Source organism: Leopardus geoffroyi, chromosome B3, assembly GCF_018350155.1.
Source record: "Leopardus geoffroyi isolate Oge1 chromosome B3, O.geoffroyi_Oge1_pat1.0, whole genome shotgun sequence".
Taxonomy (NCBI): domain Eukaryota; kingdom Metazoa; phylum Chordata; class Mammalia; order Carnivora; family Felidae; genus Leopardus; species Leopardus geoffroyi.
This window is the reverse complement of record NC_059337.1, coordinates 17,756,267-17,776,830: the sequence shown is the minus strand read 5'-3', so window position 1 is coordinate 17,776,830 and position 20,564 is coordinate 17,756,267. Positions and strand designations below refer to the sequence as shown.

The window sequence follows — 20,564 nt, the reverse complement described above, 5'->3', positions numbered from 1 at the left end:
TTTGGAATTAGACAGCTGTAATGGTTGCTCAACCTTGTGAGTATACTAAAAACCACTGAATTATATACTTAAAAGGGTAAATTTTATGGTATGTGAATTATATCTCAACCAAAAAAAAAAAAGTGACACGTGTAATTACCACAGGACTCAGCAATTGCAGTCTTAGTCATTTATCTCAGAGAAATGGAAACTTATTCACCAAAAAAATAAATAAAAGTACAGAAATGCTACAAGCAGTATCATTTATTACACATAAAAACAAAACAACCAATATGTCCTTCAATGGGTAAATGGTCTAAGAAACTGCATTACATCCATACCATGAAATATAATTCAGCAACAAAGAGGAACAAACTATTGATACATGCAACAATTTGAATGGATCTCAAGGGATTGTGCTGGATGAAAAAAAGGTCCCAAAAGGTTACATACTATATGCTTTCATTTACATAACATTGCTAAAGTGATAAAATGATAGAGATGGAGAACAGAGCACCAGTTACCAGGGTTTGGGGACCGTGTGTAACATGATTATAAAAGGGCAGTTCAAGGAGGGGAGGGTGGGTGATGGGGTATTGAGGAGGGCACCTGTTGGGATGAGCACTGGGTGTTGTATGGAAACCAATTTGACAAAAATTTCATATTTAAAAATAAATAAAAATAAAAATAAAAAAATTAAAGGGCAGTTCAAGCAATGCTTGCAGTGATGAAAGTACTCTCTCTACCCGACTATGGTAGGGATTGTACAAATGTACACATGTGATAAAATTGCACAGAACACACGCACACACACACAAATGAGTGCAGAGAAAATGATGAACACTGGAGGAAGATAACACTAGTGCCGATTTTCTGGTGCTCATCTTGCACTATAGTTACGCAAGATGTGAATGCTGCTGGAAACTACAAGGGTATACAGGATCTTTCTGTATTATTTCTTACAATTCCATGAGAATCCACCATTATCTCAAAGGAAAAAGTTTAATTTGTTTTTAAAAAGGAGAGATAAAGACTTTACTCAGGTAAACCAAATCTGAGAGAATACAAGAATGAATATAAAAGACAATTTTCCTCATTTTAAATTTCTTGAGAATTAACAATGTATCAGTTTGGTCTGTCAGCTCCAGATCTACCTTCTATACCCGATTGACCTGGACACTGTCAACTCTCCCTTGTCAACTGGCCTAACATTAGGGCTGGAAGAGGGCACTGGAGTGACTCTATCAGATGACAGCAGCAGCAAGGACCTCCTTTCTGGGTCCAGTCCCCCAGCAACTGTTTATTTAGCACAGGAGTCAAGGCCCAGAAGCACTCACCTCGGGAGCCCTGTTGGGAAACCTCAAGCTGCATCCTCCAACCGTGACTCTCCACCCAGCTCTGAAGCAGCTCTGGCCGCACCCCCAGGCCCACTCTTCCCATCCATCAATGCACTTCTACATACCAGCTTCAATGGGCCTCAGGCAACTGTCCTACTACCCCGTGGCCACTTCTGTGGTAGGTAGGCCACACTGTCAAGCTGCTTCTACACACCAGCTCCAGACTACCAACACCTTCCTCCAACACTGAGCTGATATTACAGATCGGCTCCAGCCTAAACCAGCTGGCAAGCTTCTCGGCCACCAGCAGGCTGTATGCTCCCAGTCAGGCCCTTCACTGAAGAGCTCTCAATCTCAGCCTAGGGGCTGGAGCTCTCCTAAGTCTTTTCAGTCCCTTCCTTGTCTACTTTCTCTCAGCCCAGAAGTAATAGCTGTTTTTTGTACTTGCTACTTCTGAATACCACAGAGTTCTCTTAATCTCTTTTAGCGGTTAACAACACCTCAATAGTCAGCAATTCTTTATATTAATTTTCCCTGTTTCAACTAGGGGTACGGTTTCTATCTCCCAACTGGCCCCTGACTGACATACACATGATACGTACGTATATTCGTATGCTGACAGATACACAAACACACATACACAACCACAGCACAAAGAACGAAGTACTGATGTACAATTCCCACATTACAAGTGAAGTAAGTGGTCTGTTATGTGAAGGGAGACTGTAAAAGGTTAAGGAAGCACAACGTAAGCCTTAAAACACTGAGAGTTAATAAGTCAGTAGTGGTTAGTAAAATGGGGTCCTACGTAACACTGAAATAATTTTAAAGAAGGAGAGAAGAGGGAAAAAATAAATAACAGTTGAGACGCATAGAACCAAATTTTAAGATGGTTGACTTAAAATGAATCATATCAGTAATCCCATTAAATGTAATACGATCTAAACACTCCAGTTAAATGGCCTAGATTGTCAGATTGGTCAAAAATCAAACAACCAACTAATGTTGACTTCAAGAAAATCACTTGAGTTATAAAGACACAGAGAGGTTAAAATAAAAGAATACAAGTTCCAATTCAGTACAGCAGAATAAACTCCCACCGGACTGATCCTCTGGCAGATAACACACACACACACACACACACACACACACACACACACACACACACACACACGACTCTAAGGCACTACAGAGTAAACAAAAACAAGCCATCCTGGAGAAGAGTCAAACCTTAGAAGAACGAATGGCACTGGGTGAGTTTGAGTTTTGTTTTTTAAGCAGCATTTAGTGTAAGGCAGGGTACAGACAGTTACCATGCAAAGTGGCTAAAATTCTAATAGGAAACTCCATTCTTACTAACCTAAAGAACAGGAGGACAGAGTTCAGGGAAACCATGACCACTGGCAAGTAAAGGGAAAATACCCGAAAAAAAGAGCCAGGGAAACGTAACCCCAAATTCTATTTATAAACTTTGCCTAAATCAATGGCAATCCCAGAACCATACAAATACGGAAGAAATTACAGTCCAGGTGAAAGAACTGGACTGAGTTTCCAGCTGCCCTCCAAAAACCAGTTTACTTGTCTGAGTCAAACCAGGTAAATTACCTCCTAAAGCAAAAATATCAACACTCTCTGAATGAATACAACAGATTCCAGTCTCCAAGACATAAAATCCCCAATTATCATGATATAATCTAAAATTATTCAACATATGAAAACCCAAGAAAATGTGATCCATTAACAACAATAAACAATGGAGATCAAGCTCAAGATAACCAAGATGTTGGAATTAGCAGACAAGAAATTTTTATATAGATATACATAGTGATCTAAAGTAAAATATGCCTATAATATAAAGATAAGAAATAGAGAGAATAAAAGAAAGAAAATCCTAAAACTGAAAAAATTGCAAGATGAAGCTAAACAACAGAATTAATGTTACAAAGGAAAGAGTTTACGAACTTGAAAAAGATCAGTATAAATGACCTAATCTAAGATGCAGAGAGAAAAAAGCTTGAAGGAAACATGAACAGTGCCTCAGAGGAATGTAGGACAACATTAACAGATGTAATGTGTAAACAGTGCCCAAGAAGGAGAAAGGGAACAGTGCATAAAAATTACTCAAAGAAATAATAATTGAAAATGTATTAAATTTGGGAAAAGACATAAATTCACAGATTCAAGTAGCTCAGCAAACTCCAACATAAATACAAAGATAATTATACCAAGGCACATCATAGTTAAATTTCTGAAAACCAAAAAACAAAATCTTGAAAGTAGCCAGACAAAAATGATATATTAATATATGTGGAAAATGACTAAAATCCCACTAACTTATTATATATAGTATATTTACATAACATATAATATAATACATATTAATAATATATTTAATATATATTATTAGTTCATAGATCATTGTTTTAATATTTAGTAATAAATATATAATTATTAATTTAATATATACTTAATAATTATGTTATATAATACACAGTATATTTAATATATGATATATTTAATATATAATAATATAATTATATAATATACACATGTAACAGTTATATTATTTATGTTATAGTATATAACTTATATATAAACATTTACACATTATATTATACATATTATATAAAAATACTTTTAAAGGGCTCAAAGAAAAACACTGTCAAGCCTGAAAGCAACCACCACTGGATATATAATACAGTTTGGGGTATTACATTGCAATTATCTTCATCTTCACGACTGTTTCATTTTTCTGCCTGAAGTCCTCAAGAATTTTTTCTTTAAAGTCTGAAAAAGGCTTTGAATAAATTCCACACCCATTACTAATAAAAATTCTTGAGGAAGTCAGAATTAATGATGTGGTAGGCAGCCCCCAAGATGGTCTCCACTGATCTCCACTATCTGGCATTTAGGCCCTTGTGTTATAGCCTCCCCTGAAGTGTGGGCTGGACCTACTGACTTGTTTCTAATGAACAGAAAATAGCAAAAGTGATGGGATGTCACATCCATGATTAGATGACAAAAAGGCTGTGGCTCCTGTCTTGCATACCCTCTCTTGCTTTTTCCCTTGTGCTGATGGAAGCCAGCCGCCATGTCGGGAGCAACACTATAGAGAAGCCAAGTGGCAAGAACTAAGGGAGTTGAGTCCTCCTGCCAACAGCCAGCTAGGAACTGAGACCTTCAGACCAACAACCTGAGATTAACCGAATCCTGCCAACAACCACATGAGTGAACACAGAAGAGGATACTTCTTTAGTTGAATGTTCAGGTAAAAACAGCAGCTCTGGGCAACAACCTTGATTGCGGCCTTGAAAGAGACACTGAGGCCAAGATACCCAGCTAAGCCAAGCCCAGATTCTAGACCTTCAGAAAATATGAGATAATAAGTATTTACTCTGTTAAGCACCCCTACTACAGTTTAAGTCACTACATTCTGGGGTAATTTGTTAAGCAGCAATAGATTATTAATACAAATGGTATTTACTTAACACAATAGAACATACACACATTAATTGTAAAGTCAGCATCTTTCTTATGGGGCAACCCTGGAGGCATTCCCACTAAGGTCAGAAACAAAACAAGGATGCCCATTATCTCAAGTACAATTTCACACTGTTCTGGAGGGACTAGCCAATGCAGCTAGACTAGAGAAAATAAATAAAAGGCATTAAAGTTTAGAAAAAAAGAAACAACACTATCTGTATTTTCAGACATGAGAGTATTCCTGAAAAACCTTGAGGGATCAATGATAAAACTAATTCAGTAAGATTTTAGCAAGGTAGCAGGATATAAAGTTAACATACTAAAACCAACAGTGGTCATATATTGAAAAAATAACTGCTTAGAAGAGCTAACAGAAAATTCATTTACACTAGCAAAAAATTATATATTAAATGTTTAGAAATATATTTTAGAAATGTTCAAAACCTATATGAAGGAAACTATAAAGAACCTATAAAAACAAAAAATAGACCTAAAATAATGTTAAGACATCTTTCTTGGAAATATACACTGAACTATTTAGAGGTAAAAAAAAAAAAAAAAAATGATGTATGCAACACTCTCAAAGGCTTTCAAAAAACATGCATATGTATATATATACACACACACACACACACACACACACACACACATATATATAAAGAGAATGAAATTAAAAACTTGATAAAGCAAATGGGGTAGAACATTACCAAAGATGATTAAACTGAATCTAATCAAAAGGAAAAAAATCAGACAAATCTGCACGATACTTTAAAGACATTGGGGACGGGAGGGATTAGGGTAATTAAAATATGAAATGCATATTAGATGGTATTACTGAGTTAATATTACTTTTAAAGTGTGATAATAGTATAATTATGTGCAATACTGCCCTTATTATTAGGAGATACATACTGATATATTTAGTAGTAAAGTATCATAATGTCTGTAATTTGTGTGTGTGTGCATGTGAGAGCTGGAAAAGGAAGAAGGGAGGAAGACTGTAGGAGACAGAAAGAGAAAGCCAATGTGGCAAAATGTTAACTGGTTAAATTTAAGTGAAGTGTATATGGGTGTTCACTGTATTATGCTTTCAACTTTTCTGTTAGTTTGAAATTTTTCAAAATAAAAGGATGGGGTGGTGGGGAGACAGGAAATGACAGACTCCCAGATTAAAGATGGAGGTATAAAGTTAGTTTTCCTTACTTTACCTCCTGAAAATTTTGCCAAATAATTAAGAGAACAAAAAACAGCAGTGCAAACTCCTCCTTCAACAAAATTAGCAGGGAGCTGGAAAGCAAGGGAAATATAAGGTTCTAAGTATCTTCCTTACGGGTAAGTCAATAGAGACTTAAAGTTGATGCACCAGAAAACAAAGGTGTAAACATATTATTTAGCATTAATTTTAGCATTAATTGTCAAAAGAATTAAAAAAACAAATGCAGTGTGGAGGACACAGAGAAATAGGCTTTTCCTCTGTTAAACCTTTTATACCATTGGACTATTTATATTAAGTATCACATGTAGTAACAATAATAAATCTTCCCAATTATACTGACTATCCAGAAGGATTCTGTGACAAAGAGGCTGTACCCAGGGGTGGGGGGGTGGGGGGGTAGGTGGAAGTATCTTTCATTATCTTTACTACCTTGAGGTGAAACATTTAAAACACAAATTTAAATGGTAAAATACTTTAAAATACTATTGGGGTTAGCAGAACTTCAGGTCTACCTCTATGACCATGACACCAAAATATAATAAATGAATACATTAAAATTATATGTCCTAGTATTTCAAATAACTTAAAAGTATTTTCATTCTTGTTGTGTATAAAAATATGAATAAACAGACTCACAGTTCCACAAGGTTTGGAAGCTTCTGAGCAAGGTTTTCTGGCTGAAAATTAAAAACTCAGAATTAAATTTTATCTTTGAGAAATGAACAAACAGTTCTAATGAGCTTAAACACAGAGTATTATCTTTGGTGGGGGGGGGGCAGTGTAAATCTGAAGGAAATAATGCAAAAATAATAAATCAGCAGGTCTGGGTTTTATGCTTACATGGCCCATACTACAGTTTAAATCTATAAATCTGAACGCTTAAAATCAGTGTCTTGGGGCACCTGGGTGGCTCAAGTGGGTTAATGCCCAACTCTTGATTTCGGCTCAGGTCATTATCTAGCAGTTTCGTGGGTTTGAGCAGTGCCGTTGGGCTCTGCACTGACAGTGCAGAGCCTGCTTGGAATTCCGTTTGCATCTCTCTCTGCCCCTCCCTGCTCTCTCTCTCTCTCTCTCTCTCTCTTCTCTCTCAAAAATAAATACATTTGCAACTACGTGGATGGAACTGGAGGGTATTATGCTAAGTGAAATTAGTCAGAGAAAGACAAAAATCCTATGACTTCACTCATATGAGGACTTTAAGAGACAAAACAGATGAACATGAGGGAAGGAAAACAAAAATAATATAAAAACAGGGAAGGGGACAGAATAGAAGAGACTCATAAATATGGAGAACAAACTGAGGGCTGCTGGAGGGGTTGTGGGAGGGGGAATGGGCTAAATGGGTCAGGGGCATTAAGGAATCTACTCCTGAAATCATTGTTTCACTATATGCTAATTTGGATGTAAATTTAAAAAAATAAAAAATTAAATTAAAAAATAAAAAATAAATAACTTTAAATAAATAAATAAATACATAAATAAATAAAATCAGTGTCTTTCTGAGAAACGGCCACAGAAGAAGTTACACTGTTCTTAATAGACATACACAGAGGGGAGGATGCCATCTGACAACAGAGCCAGATACTGGAGTGACACAGCCAAGGACCATCAAGGATCACTGGCAACCACCAGAACCAAGGAAACAATAACAGATTCTCCCTCGGAGTCCTGAGAAGGAGCCAACCCTGCCCACATCTTAATTTCGGACTTCCGGCCTTCAGAACAGTAATACATTTCTGTTCTTTTAAGCCCCCTATCCTGTGTAATCTGTTCCAACAGCCCTAGAAAACTAATATTCACCCCCAAACTCCCAATTTGTGTGCCTTGGAAAAACTAAATAAATAAGGGAAATCCCCAGGTGCCAGAAAGCCAGACCTAACTAAGCTCAGGACAGAGTGGTCCTGGGGCTCAGGTGGTCCGGGGGGTGGGGTGTGGCAGGGGTAGGAAACAGGCCACTGGAAAGACAGGCTGGGGACGATCTAGGTGCCTTACCCAGTCCCGATTTTGGAAGGATTGGCCCTTCCATAAAAAGAATCCCAGAAATTCCACTCCCAGATTGCAAGTGGGCTTCTCTCTGCCGGAGGCGCTGGGTAAAAGGAAAAGCCTCCTCTAAGCAACTGAAAGCCAGCCTGCATCTCTCTCTCTCTCCCTCCCTCTTCCCCCTCCCCGCCACCCAGGTCAAATTCACACAAACACAAAGACAGGAGTTGTTAAGACTGAAGGAGCACACTGAGTCAGGAGTAATAGATACATATTTATTCTACACTCAAACATACTGTAGGTAAGCTAGGTATCAATAACAAAGAATCAGTAATCGTTTTTTTAGAAGTAATTAGGTGTATGGGGCGCCTGGGTGGCGCAGTCGGTTAAGCATCCGACTTCAGCCAGGTCACAATCTCGCGGTCCGTGAGTTCGAGCCCCGCGTCAGGCTCTGGGCTGATGGCTCAGAGCCTGGAGCCTGTTTCCGATTCTGTGTCTCCCTCTCTCTCTGCCCCTCCCCCGTTCATGCTCTGTCTCTCTCTGTCCCAAAAATAAATAAAATAAACGTTGAAAAAAAAATTAAAAAAAAAAAAAAAAAGAAGTAATTAGGTGTAGCTTGAGTCCTGAAAGACAAATATAAATTATCAGAGGTTGCTATGGGGCAGAGAGGAAGGGTTCTGGTCAGCTTTCTAGGCACAAGAAGCAACAAAGGAAAATGTGAGGCAGGGAGGTGTGTCTGGGAAATTGCAAATACAATCTATTTTGCTGTAATTCCCGAACACTACTCCTGAACAGATCTTACACTTTCGAAAATCTTGTTATAAAAACAATTGTGTTAATAGGTGTTGAGGACTAGAAGGTTTTGTATTTGCAACAAACTAATTTTTCAGACAGAAACCAAGTAACAATGATCATCATTAGGAAAAGGATCAGGGGTGCTCACTATTCTCCACTCTATGTTAGTATCATTTGAATTTTTAACAGTGAACATGTTAGGTCTCATATAATTGAAAACCATTACATTCGATAATGTGGTATGCACATAAACTGCTACATAATTGAGTAATCAATCATATTACATCCAATTTGGGTTCTAAACAGTAAGAGAAACACCATTAGTGTGGTATGCCTGGGCCATAGGGTATGAAGGTTTATAATGACTTCGCAGAGTGGCCTGGAACAGACCACTAGAACTTATATTTTATAATATGGGAAAACTTCTTAAAAATTCTGAACACAATAAAAATCCACTGGTTTTGAACAAGGAAATGACATTACCACTTTAAGTTGGCATACTGATGAATTTAAATACTTAGCCACAGCATCCAAAGCTGCTTATATACACATATATCCTTGTCCTTTTATGATAACCAAATATTAAATATGAATAATATTGTTATGAGGACAATGAAGCATTTACTGAGTACCCATTTTTGATAAAGTCACTTATATTTAGTTTTCAAATGCTGAATGCTGTGATTCTTTTTTTTTTCCCACATGTTTTGATATCAATATATGCAATGAAGTCCTTCATGACAAGTCTTTCCTCAGATGTTACTCTTGGATCTGCAGAAATCCTCAAAATGTTTCTTTTAGTATGGGTATCTTCTCTTTTAAGGAGAATATGCACTTCCATTTATGGGCATACATACAAAGCTTCCTAGGCAAACTAGGCAACTAGGGATGGAAGGATGAGGGAAGGGGGCAGTAAGAGGCTTAATAATAGCTGATCCTCTAAAAAGGAAAAACTTATCCAGAATAAAGACTCATCTATTTTATCTGCTACAATCAATATCATATCTTGACCTGCGATCATTTTTTCCAGATGACGATTTCGTGCCATCCAACAGCATTCTAATTATCCCGTGAGAGACTGGTTAGCTTTTTTGAGATACACAGCTTCACACACAATTAAGCACTGAATAATGTTTCTACTGCTAATGGTGCATTACCATATCTTTATTAACGGTTAGATACACTGTGTTTTTATTTAAAAATAAGCAAGGTGACCTTAAGAAAATTGCAGTTCATTACAACACGGGTGGGGAAAAACCCGAACCCTTATTAATTAGTACAGGCCCAACCAGCCTGACAAATGAGCAGCCCACTGCACGGGCTGTGGCTGACACCTACTGGTAAGCATCACTGAATTACTTTCTGCTAAACTAGTTACAAATGTTTTCTAAATGAAGCCAAAATTCTCTGCATTAAATCCCACATTGCACTTAGCTGAACAACTTTTCTTTACGGGGAATGTAAAACTAACCTTCAGCAAGCACATTTAAGAATAAAATTTGGGGCGCCTGGGTGGCGCAGTCGGTTGAGCGTCGGCCTTCAGCCAGGTCACGATCTCGCGGTCCGTGAGTTCGAGCCCCGCGTCGGGCTCTGGGCTGATGGCTCAGAGCCTGGAGCCTGTTTCCGATTCTGTGTCTCCCTCTCTCTCTGCCCCTCCCCCGTTCATGCTCTGTCTCTCTCTGTCCCAAAAATAAATACACGTTGAAAAAAAAAAATTTAAAAAAAGAATAAAATTTACCTCTGATTTTGAATCAATGATGTTTTACTACACCCTTTTAAGGAAAACTGCCTACCTCCTTACATGCGAACGTTTTTAAATCGTGTATCTTGGAACAAATAGTTCAAATATGTTGCAAACACTATGCTGAGTGATGTGCCCTGGTAGGCACCGTGAGCCACCTGCTTCTTCCTCTTCTCTGGCTGGGCACCTGGTAGGACTGCATTTGTCTCTTCAAGCTGGATGTGGCTAAGTGACTTACTCTGCTCAGTGGAATTATGTTGAAGTGGTAGCCTTCAAGAGCCTGAGCTGTGAGAACTAAAACGCATCTAATTCACGACTTTGAAATGTGTCTTTACAAACACTGCGAAGCTTGTTGTGTGTATTGTGACAGTTTGTGAATGAAATGTTTTTTTTTTCCCTTTAGTCCCACAACTGAACTTTAAAAAAATATATATTTATTTTGGGAGGTGGGGGGGTGGGCAGAGAGAGAAGGTGAGAATCCCAAGCAGCCCCACACCCAGGGCAGAGCCCAATGATGGGCTCCATCAAGGACTGTGAGATGATGACCTGAGCTGAGCCACCCAGGCGCCCCTAATTAACTTTTTTTTTTAATGAAAAAAATAAAAATAAAATTTTGAAGTGAAATACAAAAAGTTACATAAAAGCTCAGAAAGTTCATAGTGACCTCCACGTGATGCGAGCTTTGTCAGTCTCCATCCCTGACTTTGGACACCACTAACCAGAGTCCCCAAGCAATAAGAGAGTCATGACAGTGTGAGTAAAAGAAGTAATTGTGCTGTTGCAAACCGCTATGATTCAGGGTTCGGCAAAACCTGCTCCATTTCTGACTTCTAAAAACACATTTCAAAGAAGTCATGAATTAAATGTATTTAAGTTCCTATAGCAGTTATGAAAGATGGAATGAAGTTGGACCTCTACCTGACACTATATACAAAAATTAACTAAAAATGGACCAACGACTTAAATAGAACAGCTGAAACTGTAAAACTCATGGAAGGACAGACAGAAGTAAATCTTTATCATTGTGGATTTGGCAATGGATTCACAAATATGACACCAAAAGCATGAGGAGCAACAGAAAAAACAGATACACTGGGCTTCACCAAAATTAAAAACTTTTGTGCATCAAAGGATATTACAAGAAAATGAATTACAAGACAGTGAAGACAACATGTAAAATGGGAGAAAATATTTGTAAACCATGTATCTGCTCAGGGTCTAGCATCCAGAGTATATAAAGAACTCTTACCAAAAAACCCCCCAAACAACCCAATTTAAAAATGGGCAAAGAATTTGAATACTCTGTAAATATATGCAAATGGCCAACAAGCACATGAAAACATGCTCAACATCATTAGCATTAGGGAAATGCCAATCAAAACCATAAGGAGGTGTCACTTCACACCTATTATAATAACAATATTTAAAAAAAACTGGAAAATAATAAGTGTTGGGGAGATGTGGAGAAATTTGGAACCCTTGTACCTTGCTGGTGAAGTGGTTCAGCCATTCTGGGAGTTCCTCAAAAAGGCAGAGCTACCCTATAACCCCACAACTCCACACCTAGGTAGGTATATACCCAAAATAATTAAAAATAGGTACTCAAACATTTAAATGTAAACCATATTCATAGCTGCACTGTTCACAAGAGCAAAAAGGTGAAAGAGCCCAAATGTCAATCAATGGATGAATGGGTGAACAAACTGTGGCATGCACACACAACGGAATCATATTGAGCCATAAAAGTTATGGACTGATGCACACTACAACTTGGAGGAAGCTTGAGAACACTCTAAGTGAAAAGAAGCCAGACGCAAAAGGACACATAGTGAATAATTCCATTTATATGAACTATCCATAAGAAATAAATCCATAAAGAAAGAACACAGATTGGCGGTCGCCAGGGCTGAAGTGTGGAGGGGAATGGGGAGAAGTTGCTTAACAGGTGAGGGGTTTTACTCCAGAGTGATGGAAATGTCTGGAACGAGACAAAGGCACTGGTTGTGCAACACTGTGAACGTACCAAACACTACTGAATTGTTCACTCTAAAATGGTTGATTTTACATTACGTGAACTTCACCTCAAAAATTATTTTTATTATTATTTTTTTATTTAAAACAGTTAATGAAGTTTTGGTATCGCAGGAAAAAGGGCACTTCAGTTACAAACCATCACAACATACTCAAGTGTGCGTCTGCTCTCTCTCTCTCTCTCTCTCTCTCTCAAAATAAATAAGCATTTAAAAAAAAGACGATGGGGCACCTGAGTGGCTCAGTCGGTTAAGTGTCGACTTTGGCTCAGGTCATGATCTCGTGGTTCATGAGTTCAAGCCTCACGTCGGGCTCTGTGCTGACAGCTCAGAATCTGGAGCCTGCTTCAGATTCTATGTCCCCCTCTCTCTCCACCCCACCCCTGTTTGTGCTGTCTTTCAAAAATGAATAAACATAAAAAAAAAAAAAAAAAAGACGATGTATGACATAATTGTTCATTGTGAGCAGGGAGCATATTCCAAAGCTCAATGTATTATACTTCAGGTACCTCACTCACATACATATTTGTTGACTGATCTGATGGGGCTAACATTTAGAAACTGGCATCTCATTTTTAAGGTACAGGTGGCTCATTTTAGTATAGTGCATGCTTGAAAATGAATTTCAACTTGTGGAAACACATACATAACAATGGCTTTTGGGCCTTCTGCTGGCAAACAGAGCCCTTCCAGTGTCCAAGGATATGGTCTGGTGTAAGGGAAAAACGTCTCTCCCTGCCACCTCTTTCTAAACGGTTCATGAGTTCTTCTTTCTAAAGAAAGAAGAACTCTTTCTTTACCTCTTTCTAAACCCTCCCTTCCTAACTCCCAAGGCAGAAACTACAAATCACAAAGGGTAGGCTAAACCATGTTCCCTATATTTTAAGAAAGTATAGAGAGATACAAGTTTTAAAAACATTTCTATCAGGAAAAGTTACACAATAGATCTCAGAGGTAAACGTCACAGAGGTAACTAGGAGAACTCACTTAACGCGGAACACCTCATTGCTCTGAAGCGGATAAATGTGGTTACATTTTAACTATATGGTGCGAGGCCAGAAAAAGGTCATCAGTAAATACTTGCAGAATTAAAACAAAAGACCGACTAGGTGACAAATGAGGAGACCCGGTACATGCTCTAACTGGCCACAAAAGTGACTTTGGACCCGTCCATTAACTTCTTCTAAGCTTACTTTCCCCAAAAAGAAAAATCGCCTAAACTGCCTATAAAGCTCCATCTAGCTTTGAAATTCTGTGATTCAAGAAACAGAATGAAATTAGGGGTCAGACCTTCATTTTCTAAACTATTTCAAATACTTTTGTTACCTATTTGACAGAGAACTACTGTCAATCAACCAGTAACGATCAGGGGGAAAACTGTGAAATCTGAAAATTCAGTAGGAAAAGCAGCTTTGGTTTGTAACAAAACTCCTACTCTTCAGGCATGTGTGTATTACTGAGACAGGATACATTTATAATCAGTGTTTTTGCAGAACTACATCACATACTACACATCAGCATTAAAACACAAACAGAGCATCTGAACGCTTTACTACTTGACGTATCATTTCCACACATTCCATTTAAGAAATAACAAGAAGCCCCTTATGTTGGAATTCAAAGTGAATCAAACAAACAAAAACAAAACTTAATTCCCTCTCCCAAATTTTTCTGCCACACTTGATGGTATGACGCTCTTTTACTATTTCTTTGTTTTCCCTTCAAGGTTCTGTGATGTTCATTTAATCCAGATCCTACTCTTAACCAAATTCAAAGGGGGTGGAGGGCATAGTTATGTTACTTTCCCAGACATCAGCCCCTTTCACCCTCAACCCTGCCACCAGCTGCAGAAGCTGTCGATGCAGCATAAACGCAGGCATCGTCATCACTGTAAATCAAAATATCTAGACTCACTGATTAACACAACTTGAGAGCTAGCTAAGATCTTAGCAGTACTCTATGCCAACAATCTTATTTTAATTTTTAATTGTAAAACTAGTAAGTATTTAGTGAAAAAACATAACCAAACTTCACAGAACCTTTCCCCTTGTACTCTGCATCCTTAGGTAAGGTTCTTTCTCTTCCAGCTCCCACCCCCACTCTCTTGCCTTCCCTCAACCTACAGCTCTAATCACTGTTAAGTTTGATTGATGCGCTTTTTAATGTCAGTTTATTTATCTATAAAGTAGGGATAATAATAATGCCTACTTCACAGGATTGTCTTAGATTAATTTATTAGTTAATTTAATACATGTAAATTGCTTTAGACAGTGCTTGTAACTTACTGCTATGATGTTACAAATGATGTTACAAAAGATGTTAGCTGCTATCAGATTTTAACCAATCCCAGACTGATGAACATTTAGGTTTTCATAATGTTTCACTGCATCCAACGTTTTGATGACCATCCTGTTCACTTGACATGTTCATTTGACATATTCACAAATGTTCACTTGATATTTTTTTTTCTGCTGTGTAAATTCTTACAGGTGAAAAATACCAATTCAGACGCATACTCTTTCAAAATGCCGACTGATGTGCTCAAACCAGCCACCAAAAGTACTCAGCCCAGTCTACTCCAACTGATAGTGTGTGAGAGCATCTTCTTATTGTCTTCCACATCAAAAATTAATAATCTTCAACACTAGGTATTTATTAGTCTTTGCCAATCTAGTAGGAAAGGATGATCGATATTTTACCTTCCATTGGAAGTTAAACACCTTTTTGTGTTTGGACTATCTGTATTCTTTTATTATTTATTTGCCTGTTTATATTTTATGGGTAAGGTCAAGAATGTTTTCTCCTGGGTCCACAGGATAGGAAACACTTCCGTGCCTTATGCCCCATCCCAATTTGGGAATGTGATGAACACACCTCTGCTTCCCGTCATCCCGGCAGGATATCACTTTTAAGTGAGGTTCTCTCTTGTAGCACAGATTAATTGCTTCATCAAGATCCAGCTGCTCTTACTGCTCAGACATAAGCCAAACTCTCCTCTTTCATTAAAACTTAGATGTCTTTTCTTGTCCATTCATATTCACAAACAAAACTGGTAACTGGTGAGAGCTCCGTTAGTATTTGGGTAGGTCACTATTCCATGTCCCCAGGAAAACCTCCTGCCTGCTATTCTCATTAACAGAAGTTGGCAGATCCGTTAAGGGATTTCACTTCCTGGTTGGGATTTCTTCCCCACCCCCGTCCAAGTCTCTTGTGGCCTTTTATTTTGTAAATGAAGAAACTGAGGTCCAAAGAGGTGTAGCACATAGAACCTGGGTCTGTTATCTCCTAATATTATGTTTTGCTACTAAACACTGAAACAGCCCCTTCCTGTGACTGCAGTCCTTAAATGCTTCCCCTGCTAATTCCCTTCCTCCATGAACTTCCGGGTTAGGGGTGAGAGCTGGTGATTGCTGCTTCCGAGCTATATTCCTTCTCCAACTCTTAGAAATCTGATTCCAGCTACTGGTGCAGAACTGAGGGGGAATGGGGGTAGGATTCACCTTAGCCCCCTTCATCCGGCACACTCCTATCCGGCCTTCACCTGAAACTTCTCTACACCTGCAGTCTCTCTCCAGAACCACATGTCCCATCCCCCTAGATGGCTTACTCAATCATGCCTAATACAATTCTTCAATGTCAGTGGATCCTTTGGCCCCTCTCCATTCTCCCTATTCATGCACTCCTCCTTTCTTTCTTTGCCTCCAATCCAGCTCAGGTTCCATATTCCATCCTCCATGTCCCAATCCCTCCTGCCAAATTACTAAATCCCCTTAGTCCTCCTGTACTGTATTGTATCCACCTGGAAAACACCTAAGCCTTCAAGAATACAACAGCACACCTTCTTCATACCTCAGCTGAGTGCTGTAGGAGAAACTCCCCTAAACAAGGCACACAGTTCCACCATTAAGCCTGGCGACCAACAGCTTGCTGAACAATGCCAACAATCCTGTTACCTTTCTCTGGCCAAAGTGCCATGTGATTCTTCACAACTTCAAGCCTGCATTCTCTGCAAATCTCCACTCCCCAAGCAGATGGCCTTGCCTGGTAGAATGCAGAGTTCTCATGTCAGCTGTGCTAAGTTAGTGGCTTTCTATTCTACTCTGTGGTTTCCTAGACACACAGTTCCTTAGAAGGGAAGGAGGTGTGGACTGAGCAAGAATCTTGCCTATCCCCTCCCCTAAATAAGAATAATTCCCAGTTACATCTATGTTACTCATCAAACTTTCTGAATAAATGGTTCTGCTAAAAGGAATTTGTAAACATTTATTAGATCTACACATCCCACCCACGTGGGGTTTTGTGTAAAGAGCACCAATATATGAGCAAACAAAAGGACAGCTGCTCTGACTGCAGAGGAGACACACTACTGCTCAGTTTTCCCATAATTCTCCACCTCAGCCCTTTTTAGGAACCCTCAGGCTCTGAAGAACACAATAAAAAAAATTAAAAAAATAAAAACAAAACACAACATTGCTCTAGGCAAAATAGGCGCCTACACTTGTCCCCTGAACTTCCTGCCACTGAGTCTTAGTTCATACTTTCTCTTCAGCTTGGGATGTCAACAAATGAAAATTCCATGAGAATAAGAATTTGTTCCAAGTCAGTGACTTGCAGAGTACTGGGCACATAGTAAGTGCTCAGTAAAGACATGTTGAATGAATACTTTTCCTCCTAACCTCCTGTCAAAGTCACTCTTCAGTGTCAATGCAAATAGCATCTTCTTTAAAAAGTCTTCTACAGTCCTGCAACATAGAATTAGATTATGTGTCCTACAAATGTTGGGCAGTAGGCCAGGCATGAGGATACAGAATTTAAGACAGAGTCCCTGCTTTCAGAGACACTCAGTCTGGAACTCTTATAGCTACATGAGAGTCCTTATATTAATCTACTTTATATTCATGTATTTATTTACTTATTCAATAACTATGTGAATACTCATCATGCGACAAACACAGAACTTGTATCTCCTATTCTCTTGTCTTCTAACTACCACAAAGGTGAGATTTAACAATTCTTGAACTGCATTTAAAATAATTATAGGGGCGCCTGGGTGGCTCAGTCAGTTAAGCATCCGACTTCGGCTCAGGTCGAACACTCCGTGAGTTCGAGCCCCGCATCACGTACTGTGCTGACAGCTTAGAGCCTGGAGCCTGCTTCAGATTCTGTGTCTCCCTCTCTGTCTGACTGTCCCTCACTTGTACTCTGTCTCTCTCTCTCAAAAATGAATGTAAAAAAAATTTTTTTTCAAAAACTGGATGGAGAGACAACTACTTTCCATATGCTCCTATATGGTCACTAATATTAGAGCATGTATCATTTTTGGATTTAAAATATGAAAACTTTATTCTATTAAGTATATAAAAAAGGATTTTTTGTGTGTTTTAGTTTTAATATGGCATTCCTCAAATTCTGAGCATTTAACATACAATCATCCTACAAAATATAAACCACTCTGCTATACCAAGCCCCTTGATGAGGAAAGGAAGAAGGGCAGAGACGGTACATTAATGACTTCTCTTCTCACAGAAAGGCTCATATGGTGAGGGGAGAGAAGGGAAAGGGATAATGTTGAGGAGAAAAGATTTAAACACAATAAAAGTGTTAATTAAAAAAAATAAAACAATGTGAAAATGCAAATTATTGGCAGATTCCCAAGCTTCCTTTAAAAAAAAAAAAAAAAGGCCGGGGCGCCTGGGTGGCGCAGTCGGTTAAGCGTCCGACTTCAGCCAGGTCACGATCTCGCGGTCCGTGAGTTCGAGCCCTGCGTCGGGCTCTGGGCTGATGGCTCAGAGCCTGGAGCCTGTTTCCGATTCTGTGTCTCCCTCTCTCTCTGCCCCTCCCCGTTCATGCTCTGTCTCTCTCTGTCCCAAAAATAAATAAACGTTGAAAAAAAAAAATTAAAAAATAAATAAATAAATAAATAAATAAATAAATAAATAAATAAAAAAGGCCAATTAACCCATATGTGTTAAATCATGTTTCCAATAATGTTTTCTTTTCCCCTTTGGTCAGTATCATAGTTGTGAGTCAAATTCCACATACTAGGGGCACCTGGGTGGCTCAGTTGGTGAAGTGTCTGACTCTTGATTTCGGCTCAAGTCACGATCTCACGGTTGCGAGATGGAACCCCATGTCGAGCTCTGCACAGAGTGTGGAGCCTGCTTAAGATCTGTCTCCTTTCCACCCACCCTTGACACCCCTCCCCCATGCTCTCTCTCAAAAAAAAAAAAAAAATCCACATACTAAATCCCCTTTAGGAAATACACTGTATCAAGAACACCAGCAAACATTCTAAAAGCCTGAAGTCACGAGTTTAGAGCACTCTAGGATAAGTACTATTTATCTGCTTTCAAAACCTGTGCAGTAAGTCATTCCTAGACTATACTGGATATGTTAGGTGTCTTATATCCAGTACCATAAAGGAATGGGATGGCTGCTATAATTCCTACACCCTGATATCTGCATAGCACTTTACAGTTTAAAAGCTCTTTGATACACATGAATCAAATGTTCTAGCTCATTAGAAAGCATTCGAATAAAATACATACACCTATCATAAACATACGCAACAAGTTAATCTCTGATCAACAAAAAGGTGGCAGAGCATGAATTTGAAATGTATGCTTATGAGCCATTATGAATATCGGTTACAACTGTACAGCAGATACCTAGGTATTTTCATAAAGGGAAAACTTTAGCTGAGAAACCACACAAAACCAAAAGCTCACTATAACTTTCATAAACAAAGATCAATTTCTTTGAACAAACTATACTCCAGTAGATTGTGACTGTTAACAGTTAAGAAGTAATCCACTCACAGTTTTCTCCTAGTACATCATTAACAAACACGGAAAGAACACCTGGGTGCCTCAGTTGGTTAAGCATCCGACTCTTGATCTCAGCTCAGGTCATGATCTCATGGTTCATGAGACCAAGCCCCACACTGGGCTCCACGCTGTCAGTTCGGGGTCTGCTTGGGATTCTCTCTCTCCCTCTCTCTGCCCCTCCCCCCCCAAAATAAACAGACATGAAAGAAATTTTTTTAAAAATAACAAACATGGGAAAATCTGGGCTTTAATCCTTGACAAATTATTTCTCACAACACTGGTTCCCCAAAGGGAGGAGGGAAATACTTGGTAAATCATGCAATGATGATTTTGCAAAAGGATTAATATAACTGTACTATTAAAGTTTGATTAAGATAATTAAAGTTTTTTTAAGTTTACTTATTTTGAGAAAGAGATTGAGAGAGAGAGAGCGAGAGAACACGAGCAGGGGAGGGGCAGAGAAAAGAGGGAGAGAGGCTTCCAAGCAGGCTCCATGCTCCACACAGAGCCCAAAGCGGGGCTCAATCTCAGGATAATGAGATCATGACCTGAGCTGAAATCAAGAGTTGAACACTTAATTGACCGAGCCACCCAGGCTCCCCAAAATAATTACAGTTTTAATTTTTTTTTTTTTCAACGTTTATTTATTTTTGGGACAGAGAGAGACAGAGCATGAACGGGGGAGGGGCAGAGAGAGAGGGAGACACAGAATCGGAAACAGGCTCCAGGCTCTGAGCCATCAGCCCAGAGCCCGACGCGGGGCTCGAACTCACGGACTGCGAGATCATGACCTGGCTGAAGTCGGACGCTTAACCGACTGCGCCACCCAGGCGCCCCATAATTACAGTTTTAAAACTGAAAAACCTATGGAGTGCCTGGGTGGTTCAGTTGGTTAAGCATCCAACTTCGGCTCAGGTCATGATCTCATGGTTCATGGGTTTGAGCCCCGCGTCGGGCTCTGTGCTGACAGCTCAGAGCTTGGAGCCTGCTTCAGATGTGGTGTCTCCCTCTCTCTCTGCCCCTCACCCACTCACACTCTATCTCTGTCTCTCAAAAATGAATAAATGTTAAAAAAATAAAAAACTGAAAAATCTAATTTAAAAAAATCTAACTAGGCACTCAAAATAACACATATGCCAAAATGCCAAACACTAAAAATGAAAGACATATTTCTAT

General features: G+C 38.9%; 1 protein-coding gene across 3 annotated transcripts in view; it reads right to left on the bottom strand.

Annotated features, from left to right (window-relative positions):
- Positions 1 to 20,564, bottom strand: part of LRRC28 (leucine rich repeat containing 28) — a 154,391-nt gene that overhangs the window by 128,802 nt on the left and 5,025 nt on the right. For all 3 annotated transcript variants that reach the window (XM_045448764.1, XM_045448766.1, XM_045448765.1), the window contains one exon: positions 6,652 to 6,692. In XM_045448764.1, the coding sequence (XP_045304720.1) occupies positions 6,652 to 6,692 (41 nt within the window). The remainder of the gene's footprint in view (positions 1 to 6,651; positions 6,693 to 20,564) is intronic.